At 38.1% G+C, this 12207-nt stretch overlaps 1 protein-coding gene across 3 annotated transcripts in view; it reads left to right on the plus strand.

Annotated features, from left to right (window-relative positions):
* Window positions 1-11479, plus strand: part of LOC126180763 (fructosamine-3-kinase-like) — a 62052-nt gene extending 50573 nt beyond the window's left edge. Inside the window, exons 7-9 of one of the 3 annotated variants that reach the window (XR_007536692.1) lie at window positions 5935-6088; window positions 6212-6468; window positions 10908-11479. Coding sequence is in view for 1 of the 3 variants with exons in the window: in XM_049924718.1 (XP_049780675.1) it covers window positions 10908-10977 (70 nt within the window). In the remaining 2 variants the exon portion in view is untranslated. The remainder of the gene's footprint in view (window positions 1-5934; window positions 6089-6211; window positions 6469-10907) is intronic. The other 2 variants (XR_007536693.1, XM_049924718.1) reach the window with 2 other exon arrangements.
* The last annotated feature ends 728 nt before the right edge of the window (window positions 11480-12207 follow it).

Below are 12207 nucleotides of genomic sequence, written 5' to 3' on the forward strand. Positions count from 1 at the left end.
TTTTGTTCAGGAGCTCAGGTCATTCACGAGGCTTACAAGGGTAAGAAGAAAGCATACATTAGGATGATAAGAGAAGCAAAGGCCAGCCACCAAAAATCTGAAATACAGTCTTCTTCTAACATCTCTGAAACAGTCTGGAACTACATAAATGAAAACAGAAAAGAATCGCATGCCTTCAAAGATATAAATATAGCAGTGGGCAGGGGAAGGGAAAGAAATGACTGATCCACAACAAGTGTTCAATATTTTCAACCAGCACTGTATAGCTATATTGGAGAAAATCCTGGGGGAAGGGGGAGGGGGGGGGGGATGCACATCAGTACCAAGAAGAATGGAAAGTTGCAAAAAGGTGGCCAAGAGCTTATATCTCCTCCCTACAGATGAATCGGAAGTTCTTTAAAAAAATTGAAGCACTAAGAAATAAAAATACTGAAGGTCTGGATGGCATCTCAGCAAAAATGATCAAACACTGTGCTAGATATCTTGCTAAGCGTCTAGCATTCCTGATAAATTTAGTAGTGCAGTAAGGATTATTCCTGAAATGTTTAAAGATGAGTAAAGTTGTGCGAGTATTCAAAGGAGGGCGTAAAACAGACCCCAGAAATTGTAAGCCCAAAATGATCACACCACTTCTGTCTAAAATAGAGAAGCATAACATCTTAAATGAGGCACAACATGGATTTAGAAAGGGAAGATCCACCAAGATTGCAGTGACAAACTTTATAACTGATGTCAGTGAGGCAGTGGACATCAAAAGAAAGTATCTAGGGTCTATTTAGACCTTTCAAAAGCTTTTGACTGTGTCTGCCATAAAAGTCTTCTACAGAAACTGGACTGCTGTGGCATAAGAGGGAAAGCTGGTGATATTATAAAAAAATCCTTTGTTAAAAACAGACAACAGTGTGTTGAAATAAAACATTAGTCAGGAACTACAGAGAGAAATGTCTTCTGATTTTCTGTTGGTAAAATATGGAGTGGCTCAGGGTTCAGTACTAGGACGTCTGCCCTTATCATATATATAAATGGTATGCCCACTGCTGTAAATGAAAAAGTGATCATGTACACCGATGACACAACTTCGCTAGTATGTAATGACTCAGTGAAGGAGCTGGAAAAAAAGAGCCAGTGGGAACTTGCAAATGGCAGAAAGGTATTTTACAGAAAATAACTTATTGATCAACAGGATGAAAACTGTGTGTACAAATTTCGAAACCAACAGAGCTGAGGAATTTACTCTGTGAGTTGGGGATGTACACTTAGTGTCAATGGGACTGTAAGAGGCTTCTGGGTATAGACATGGACACATTTCTGACATGGGAAAACCACATTGACAGGATCTGTTCCAAAATAAGTACAAATATATTTTTAATGAAAAAATTGTGCTATACGGTGGACACGCAAACCTTGCTTAAAATGTACTATGGACTTATGTTCCCACACATATTGTACTGTATCTCAATATGGAATGGTGCAGCAGATATACATGTACAAAGAATCCTAAAACTTCAAAAGAAAGCCATTAGATGCATAGCTAAACTAATGCCTCGAAGTTTGTACATATATGAGACAATGCTTCCTCTAATGGTAAATTGTACAGTAGCTCTAAACAGACTTTCATGACCACGAGACAAGAACCAGAGAAAAGGCCACATCTATGGCAAAAGAATGAAAATGACAGACAGGGACCCTACAATTGCAGGAAGCTTATTTTACAACAGACTACCCTCTAACATTAAGAATATAAAGGAACTGAACACCTTCAAAAGAAAACTCAAGGAACATAATACAGAAGAAAACATACAGAATAAGATATAGTGTTGCAATAATGTATAAATCTGCTAATATATGCAGTGAGTTTAACATAGATGAACTAAAAAAAATTACTCTTCAGTTCTTCTAAATGTATTATTTATTATTATTTCATGTATGAAATTACTGTATAAATTTGCAACATAAGATGTCTAAAATCATTGCAAAACTGTTCAGTGGACAAAAAATAAACTATAACCATAACTATGTCATGAAGGAATTAAGCTGGCCACTGGATACTTTCGATCCAGTCCCTTACTGAGCCATTGCGTTGAAGATTGTGAGATGCCACTTCACATGCGGCGATGACTTCATAGTGCGATAGACCAATAAAACACTGTCCACAGCATACGCACCTGCACACTATTGTTGCTCGGGCAGCAGTGGGTAGGCTTTTCCATAATTAACAATGAACAACAAGGCACTATGGGTTTGGCAAAGGATTAACTTTTAGAGATGGTTGTGGCTGGTTTGAAAGTTTTATGCCAAGGTTGGAGCAGATCTCCGCCTTGGCTTTTACAGAAGCCCAGAATTATCCTAAACTTGCAAAATTATAAGGGGTATTGCATTCTGTTTTTTAACATTTTATGTAGGCGTCACAGTTTTAAAGTTGTGTACACTGAGGACTCCAAAGAGGAGTAATGCGTAGGCTGTTCAGTAGCGTTCCCTGATTTTGTATTCCAGATTCGCCTCTCCCATGAATATATTGTATTTACAATGGAACTCTATGCGGTCCTGAAGGCACTGGAAGCAGATGAGGTGCCTTTGGGGCAAACAGTTTTTCATCTGACGATAGAATGAAGGCTTTCACGACCAGATGACATTGCTGCTGGTAAACCTTTTGGGGTGTAAGGTCTTGGTACATGAAGCTCTTCTGTTCCTAACATTTTGTCCAGAGCTGCACTGGACGTCTAGCTGACTCAACAGAGGAGCAATACCTCTGAAAATGTTCAGCGAAGTTCTGGGCGAAATGTTGGGAACAGAAGAGTTTCGTCGACCACGACATTATACCCATAAAGGTTTACCAGCAGTTTTTCATCCGTTTCCTTCAGTGGCCTACATTCATTGCAGCAAAGAAAATTGTGCAACTAATACAAGACCAACTGTACTTCCTTCATCAACAGGGGAAACAAGTCTAATTCTACTTGGTACTGGTACACATGGGAATTTGGCGAAATGAATGAGCAGACCAAGTTACCAAGGAGACCTACCAGGAACATGCCATGAGGAAATGTGCTGTTCATCTGCAGCCTGTCATTTCACTGTTGCATTGGAGATCCATATAATTGTGGAAGGAGGAATGTGATATGCAGGCTGAAGCAAATTTAGGTGGGATTTGCCCCTTGTTTATCTGATAATGAGGCAAGTGTTATGAAGATTTTAAAGTTTTGTTAAATGTCTGGACTCCAGCCTAAGCCCTTAGGCTGGAGGTTTTAGTGTGTTGTAGAGTGGTTGGGTCATCCTTTTTATTCCAGTGATAAGACGGCCACAGATATTTGCTATGCTATTTAACTTCTTTCTACCACTTTTTTCAATTTTAGCCTAAGTTTAAGGCCTGATAGAATACATAATTTCCGTTTGTCCTTGAAATGTGTACATGTGTTTGCTACGTTTTTGTTTTTTAGTTGTAGTTGCAGTTTTATAATTTTGTGAATTTTATTTTATCCCATAAAATTGTAGTGTGGCCACTATAGATGTTGCTGTCATGCTCGCCTCACCACCATATCATCATCATCATCATCATCATCATCATCATCAATTGGGAGATGCCTCTAATCCAACCAGATTACACAAGTATGAAATGCAGAAGTGGCTGGTAGATCGACAGAGTGATGAGCTGTCAGCCAGCTACAAATGCTTATTAATTTTCATTTGTTCATTGTTACATTACTTATTTCCCCATTAATCTTCCTTTTATGATGTGTTTTAGAACCATTCTGCTTTCATGATTTCAAGATGTTTCAACAATTTTTAGTAAATCAAAACACCTTTAATATCTGTCAGAATGCCACTGATAGGACCTGATAATGTTAACTACCTCTAACGATGTGCGACGATAAGAAGCGGTGTGACTTTGGATTGCAAGCAAAATCCACACCTCTCTCACATTGGTTGACTTACTTGATCTGCGCAGCTGATCTTCTCTGGATTGCCATCTCCGTCAATCTCCAAAACTTTCTTTTCTGAAGAATAATGCTGGTTACGGGAATTTGTAAGACACACTCTCTATTTTCGAAATAATTTAGTACTCGAAGAATACTTTTAACTCAGACATAGTATATTTCAACTTCCACAGAGAACAAATTCTATATTTCTCTCATCAATATTCGAATGTTTATAAGTTAACCGATTCGTCTCATGTTAGACTCTGTAAAATACATCTGCAATAGCGTAGTTTTTACAACCACATAATTTATGAACATGTTTTGCTTCTAGCAAGTCCAACACATGAAGTACAATTAAATGTCTATAATCAGTTGTTCACTTTTCCTTAACAATAATCACAGACACTAAAACAGCAAGGAATACTACATGATTACTTCTTGCTCTTCCAATACGACTCCCATGATGCGAGTGGCAAACACTTGTCGATGCCGTTCAACCATCTCGTCTACCTTGTGCTCGTGACTCCTTTCCAACCCACACACAAACGTGTCGCGCAGTATGTATGGTCTCTCTCACTTATTTTTAAAATATCTTGTGTTTGAGGTGGTGGAAGGATGAGTGGTTCTGGAATTCTCGCGGAAATTCTCGAAGCACTACATATCCCCAAAGTTGTAACGTCATGGTTGTAATAATGCTGTTATAAATAGTTCGCATGCTAGTACCTTGTAGTGTCACTACTGAATGCTCCTAACTGGAACTACTGTATTTTGAAAGGACATGTCTGTCATTAACCTGCTTCATTTTGACAAATATAGGGAAACACAATGAGAAATGCTTTCTGATCAGAACAGTGTTCTGTGTAGTTATGAGATCATTATGTCAGAGCTAAGTGATTTTGTCTACGAGCATAATGTTGGTGCTTGTATGGTGAGTGCTTTTGTAACCAAGGTAGCTGAAGTGTTTGGTGTTTCAAGAGGTACAATATCGAAGATTCATACTACATAGAGGGAAAGTGGAGAAACATTATCTTCTAAGTCACAACTTGGAGGAAAGTGTGTTAAGCAGTTGTGACAGATGGTCATTGAAGAGGACTGACAAGAAATATGGGAATAACAGCTGCAAAAGTTACTGCAGAGCTGAATGTCAAACTTGTGAACCCTGTCAACACTGGAACAGTATGAAGGGAGCTACATAACAGGGAATATCAGGGTGAAATCACTGATGCAGATGCTCTCAATAGAAAAGTGTGGAGCCAAAGCCATAGAACCTGGGCTGTGATCCAATGGAAGAATGTCATTTGGTCAAATGAATATTGTTGCACACTGTTTCCAAATTTTGGTTGAGTTTACATCACAAGAGTGTAACATGGCAGATGTTTGGTGATGATTTTGGCAGCCATGTCATGGTATTCTGGCACCCATGGTTACTATACAAGGTTGCATTACTTCCAAAGATGTGACCATTTTAGCTGATCCGGTCCATCTCATAGTAAAATGTTTATTTCCCAGTGGTGATGCTATGTTCCAAGATAGCACCCCTTTTAAAAAGCTCACATCATCTAGGACTAGTTTTGCGAACATGAGGATGAATTGTCTCATCTCCCCTGGCCATCACAGTCAACAGATCTCAATATTATTGTGGTATTGGCCACTATCTCTTTGGGTGCACTTTCAAAATACTTGCACCACCAGTTACACTGCCGCATTTCGTACAGTCGCCACCACCACCGCTTGAGGGTGCTGCTACAAACGATTGCGCCGCTGCCAATGAGATACAAGCATCCCCCCTATGGAGCTCCAGCGATGCGTGTACTTAAGTTCGAACATTTATGCTCTGAGCCCCTTTTTTGTGTTTTTGCTGCCTGAATAATGTTAACAGACTGTCATATTGGTCAGTGCTTGCCATCATCTGAATAGACATTGTATTGAAGTGTGACAGATTTATAAATCTTTTGTATCTGTTTATATTTCAACATTAAAATCTACTGTTAGCAATTGACCCTATGTATTGCTTACACAGGGATCACGAGAATAAGATTAGAATAATTACTACATCCACAGAGGCATTCAAACAATCATTCTTCCCGCACTTCGTATGTGAATGGAACAGGAAGAAACCCTAATAGCTGGTACAATTGGACATACTCTCTGCCGTGCACTTCACAGTGCAGAATGTAAGTGTAGGTGTAGCTGTAGTGTAGATGGTACAATCTGTGGCAGCAAAGTTGTGCATTATTTTTACTATTTGGTATTAGATGTAGAATAAATTAATATCTGAATTCTCTGTTCATGATCAGCATGTGTTCCTCACTCCTGTATCCACTAAAGAACCACCAGCATGCAAGGAAGACATAACACCTTTGTGATCTACTTTGGAGAGAGGGGTGCATGATAGCTATCCCATTCTGTCATCTTTACTGGAAGATGCCACTGTTGTGCAAGAAGAATGGTGCAAGAGACCCTTGAATATGATACTGGGCTGATATTTATCCATTCCGAAGCAAGTGGAAGCTGTTTTGAATGCTAACAGTTTTCCTGCACCGTATTAGTCATGGTAATTCATTGTATTTTTGGTGTTTCCATATTTTTGTCCACCCCTGTATGTCTTATTAATATTAAAAATCTCCTGAAGTGATGTGGATGATACTTTGTAAAGTAATTTAATATAGTACATATGGGGCCACAAATGTCAGGAAATACCTTAAAAGTGAATGACAAATATTGGTCATGCGATGTCAGCTGAAAACGTACGTCAACACGTGCTGAACCTACCCTCGCTGGAAGGGGGCAGTGCTATACATTGTTCTGCTAGATTTTTCCTCTTGGGGTCATGTGAAGCAGGTAGTTTACAGCACCCCAGTAGAGTCCAAAATGGGTCTCATAACCCGAATAGCAGTCACCACTGTGGAGATCCAAAATAAGGAGGGTATTTTCAAGCGTGTAGCCGAAGGGACGATTGGGGGGGGGGGGGGGGGGGGGGGGGGGTGATGCAATATTTGCATTCAAGCAAACACTGCAGATTTCAAAAAACTTTTGTGAATGTGATCCTCTGAAAACATAGAAGTTACAAAATTATTATCCTGTTGTTATTTGTGTTTCTTTCCTTATTTCCCTTTTTCTGTTTACAGACATTATTTAGTTAAGAAAAGATAGCTCATTTATTGGTAGTGATGCACTTTGGAAGCTTACACTCACTCACTTGTGTACTTTGCAAAAACCAACAGAGACTATGAGACCAGTAAACAAAATAATAAAACTTAACTGAATTTAAACACACAGTTGCCTAATGCAATGCAAATAAATACTGCTTGCCAGATCCGAGAGTCGAACCCTGAACCCCCACGATCTGAAGTTGCTCACAAAGGCCCCAAGACACACTGATGTGAATACTTGTCTTTGGTTGGGATGATCAGGTGAAATAGACCTGTTGGCTCAATCACTGCGTGTATGATGAGGTGCATCATCTGATGATATCACGTGTTCAACATTTGTCATCCACTTTTGGGCTGCGTTCCAACCTATGTGGTCCTGTGTGTCTTACATTAAATTATTTATCTCAGCATCTTCTACATAGCATTGGAGGTATTTAAACATTAATAAGAAAAAACCTGCACTACTAATGTGTGTTGGTTGGTCAGTATCTTGGGTGAGATATTCTGACTGAAGTTAATAGTGAATATGGCCTTCTAAAATATTGGTATGTATGAAAGTGCAAAGCTGCACAAAAACTGTGCTATTGTAGTAAAAACGGACATGCATGGTAGAAATTTGTAAGATCACTTCTGATAACATTTGTGTGACATAAAAGGTAGATTCTGCTGTTTTTGTTATAAGCCATGGTATGTTTTAGCATCTGTCTTATTCTTGCTAAGCAAATATGAATCTATTCTTTCTTTTGCTACACTTGGACATACTTGGAGAAAATACACACTTCAGTATTTGCAAAGTGGTCTGTTACAGTAAGTCTAAGGAACAGATTGTATCTACAGATTATGGCTTCAAGAAAATTTTGGACTGATTAAGATGTAATGAACCTCTGAGTCCTTAGTTAATGAGTTTGGTTTTACTGTTTTTATGTTCTTATATGTGCCTATGTGATAGTCTGTTATGATACTGTCTTTACACATTGCAAAACAATGCTTGTCTCTGTATAAATCACTGCGATATTTGTGTGTGTCACCTGGTGTTGGATGTTCTCTGGTGATGGAATGCCACAGTTTGTTTTGCTGAACCAAGACAAGGTAATCTGTAGCTCTTATACTACCATCATTGTCAAGATAAGGAAGTTGGTGCTGTCTTGATGATGACAAAATTAACAAAAATACAAAATATATTTTTGCTGCTTCTCCGACATGTATCTTTGTCATAATATGCAAAGTGTAAAATTTTTAGACCGTTTAAGGGCAGGATGTGGGATTGAAATGTGGCAGGTGAATAAAGCAGACACAGGTGTGCTCTCTTAACAGTGGACAACTGCATAACAATTTTGGTATGCTGTTGCAACAGTGGAGAAATAATTGTTTCCTAGAAAGTCCTACATTCTTCTTTTCTCCATACGTTAATACTGCGTACTCTGTCATTGTTGTCTCCCTTGAATCTTTTCGAACTTCTTCAGCTACCACAAATGCTGCTTATCTTTCCTCCGAAAGTAACCTATTTTTCAGTAATGAACTCTGTGTTTGTTCACGTCTGTCTATATACTTCTGAGTATGGATCAAGACTATGGTGATATGAGAGGCATTACTTCAAAAGTAAATTTCCTTTTATGCTAGATGAATTATGTTGCATTTGAGAATGTGTGATGAATTTCTCAAATCACGCAGCATTTGACTCCCATTCAAACCAAAAAAATTTAACTGTATGTGAAAGCGTAGCTTTTCTTATAGCTGTGCTGTATGTATATTACTTTAAACAATTCACTTTTCCTGTTTGTGTGTTGGTCTTACTTAACAGTGATGTTACTATTGTATGACTACATCACGTGTCCTAGGCTCTGAATAACTGCTGTCATTGGCAGGTGAGATCAACTGATGTGAATTATGACTGGCTGACAGAAGTGCATCATACTGCGCAATCTCAGTGTCAGTGCTTCGGAAGCCAGCTTTCCTTTTTATACTTCCGTTATACGAAAATATGCAGTGTACATGTTGCCATGCATGAAAGATCTTTCCAAACAGTGTTTTCTTTTTTTTCCCCCTGCATTTCATTTTCTAAAGTGGCAGGAAGTTTTACACCAGTGTATAAAATCTTTACCATTCAAAGGATTGATAAGTTTTACAGTTCGTGGAGAAAGTGTATTGTCACTTAACATGGAAAAAAATGTACTTCCACCCTGTATTTAGTGTGCTTTCACCTAGGAAAATGTGTAGTTTTAACTGCATATACCCTGTAAGAGATGTTTCTGAGCAACAGTCATTTGTGACAAGTTCAAAATGTGCCTGTAACTGGTGCTCAAACCCAGATCACTAACTTTCGCAAGTATATGATATTCCACAACACACAGGCAAAACTCATTAGTAGCTTGGACAGCATAGCACATGGCTCGAAGACAATTCACAATACCTTGTCAGCAAAAAACAGAATGGTTTAAATCTAATAACACACAGTGAAAATTTATACAAGATAGAATAAAATGTACACAGTTGAAAGTAATTACATACATGATAAAAAGTGAAAAAAATTGAATTTGTTGAGAGGCGAATAGCTGGATGCAGAACAGTTGTCAGTTACATCTACTGTAAAGGAATTACATTAAAGGCAAGTATAAGTACTAAGTTGGAAAGATGGAGCTCTGTCACTACAGCAAACGGAAAAGTTAGCACGTCATGCAACTGGGATGTCAACAGAGTTTACATAGCGGAACAGTTGAATGCTACATCGGTGATACTGGAACACTTATAGACATGCTGTGGGTGCTCAGTGATAGTTATTGTCCATCACTGAAGCAGTGAGCAATTTGCTACATTGCTACACTGTGGCCCATCGAGCTATTGTTACAATCCATAATGGGGCACTCCTTCTCCAGGGTTGTGCAACTGCTGGTCCACTCTGTCCAGGGTGTGCTGTTAGTAATTTGATTCACAGAAACCATCACCATGAGTCAACTACCTCATTTTTAACAACCTGTTTATCTCTTCATTGTTGATTTTTAATGGCAGACTGGGGTGGGAGGGGGGAAGGGCCACATTTAACAAATTGCATCAGTTCAATGTTGGACTACAACAGTCACTGAGCAGACATATCATCCAAAACCTCTTTATTATGGGGTACAGAAGCCACTATCCCATGTGTGTGTCTCTCTCTTCACTGCAAGTCACTGGGTATGGAAATAAGAAGGGTCACAGAAGACAACCATTTGATGGTCAAAACATATGTAAAGGCCACCTATACTGAAGGTTTGTGTTAAATGTTGGTACATTCCAATGGAGGAGGTTGGAATACATTGAAAAGTAGATGAGTAGGTGCATTCTGCATGCACCATTTAGGCAGTTGGTGGAGGTATTCTCATGTGGGGGCAAAGGAGATGTTTACAGGGTCATTTCAAAAGCAAATGAAACAGAACCTACACCAGTGATGTGTAATTGTTCACGTACAGTACCCTGCAGGTGACTTGTACCTTCAGTGCACCTTTCCAGTGCCTCTGAAGTATGTCTGAATGTTTTCAGAAATGTTGAAGGTTTCATGTACTTGAGCATGCATCATGCTTACCCATTCTCAGTCATATTAAGCACATCTGGAACACCATCAAGGGAGATGTGCATGCCATGAACTGTTGATGGGCAGTAAATGGTCATTCACCAGGATGGCTCTGCAACATGTATAAAGTATTGAATAGAGGAAAGGGGACAGCAGTAGAGTAAGTAAATGTAATTTGACGAACTGGGAAGTGTGATGCAAGAGAGAAAAATTCTATTATGTATGTATGTGTGTGTATGTGTGTAATAGCAGCCTGTAATTTACCTACTTGTCCTAACTTTTATTTCGGTTTTTCAGGAACCAGTCTGGAGAAGAACACAAGAAGAAAGCTATATCTTTAATGAAGTTTTTGTTGAAAGGACCATAAGAATTCACTACTATTACATAAAAAATTACAGTTAAAAATAAACACCATTTTACTAAATTAATTATTTGCACGCTGTATTTATCTGAATCGAAATGTAGCATTCAGTTTTAGCTTTCAGAAATTGTGGTATGTCTGCTTCAATGTAAAGGATTTTTGAGATTCCCGATTACCTGAACATAAACATGTTTTTGAAATTTTAAAATAGTTCGCGGAGCTGTGTAGTGGGTGAGATAACAGAAGAAATAATATATTTTTGGATTGTACATTTTATAAATTTTATGTTAAGTGAACTGATGTTATTTATTTGTTGTATACTTGGATTGCATGCATAGGCAATAACAAAGATTCATCACGCAAATGGCGCCATATTCCTAACTATGAACACAAGTAACATTCCAATTTGCAAACATAGTAACAAATTAAATAACATTGTAACTAATAATTATGCTTTAAAAATGATTTGTATGCAAACACTAATGAAACTAATAAAAAGTATGGAGGACATTCCATTATGTATCACTGCCACACTGTATATTCCTTTGTTATAAACTTGATACTAATATACCATTGAAATGTATGAAGAAAGAGATTCTGACATTGTTTGTATTACATTATTCTTATTATAGCTTTAACAACAGACTATGCACGAAAAGATAATTTAGCTACAGGAAGCTGCTAGCTAGACTACTGTGTAAAATTTACACAAATGAATTAAAGTTGCTGAAATGAAATTAATGAATTCGTTGGTGTAAAACTGATCAAGATGCAGTGACATGAAACGATTTCAGTGCAAACTGATCAAATATGCCAAACATGTGTTGTTATAACCTTAGATTACCAATTGAAAATTTTGGCCAGACGAGGACTCAAACACAGATTTTTTGCTTTTTGGAAGCAGTTGTCCCAGCCATTAGTCTAATTCACTGTAAAACAGCAAACTCATAGTTGTGACAACTTATCTTGGGCCTGCATATAAGCAGCTTCTGTGGCAAGCATTAATTCCAGATGAACACGATGGACTCGCACTCCAAGGCAAATTTTCAGGGGTTGAGAAAAGGATATTTTCTGAATGAGTCCTGTGGTAGTTTGTGGATGATTACAGGGTAATTACATTTAATTTGATTTTTTACCCCCATTTATCTTTGTATCTGAATTACAATGAAAATATTTGCCCAACATTGTAAATGATAATGGTTTGCATGACCTGTCTTGGTTGGAAGCACATTTTTT

Source organism: Schistocerca cancellata, chromosome 1 (genome assembly GCF_023864275.1).
Source record: "Schistocerca cancellata isolate TAMUIC-IGC-003103 chromosome 1, iqSchCanc2.1, whole genome shotgun sequence".
NCBI classification, from domain to species: Eukaryota; Metazoa; Arthropoda; class Insecta; order Orthoptera; family Acrididae; genus Schistocerca; species Schistocerca cancellata.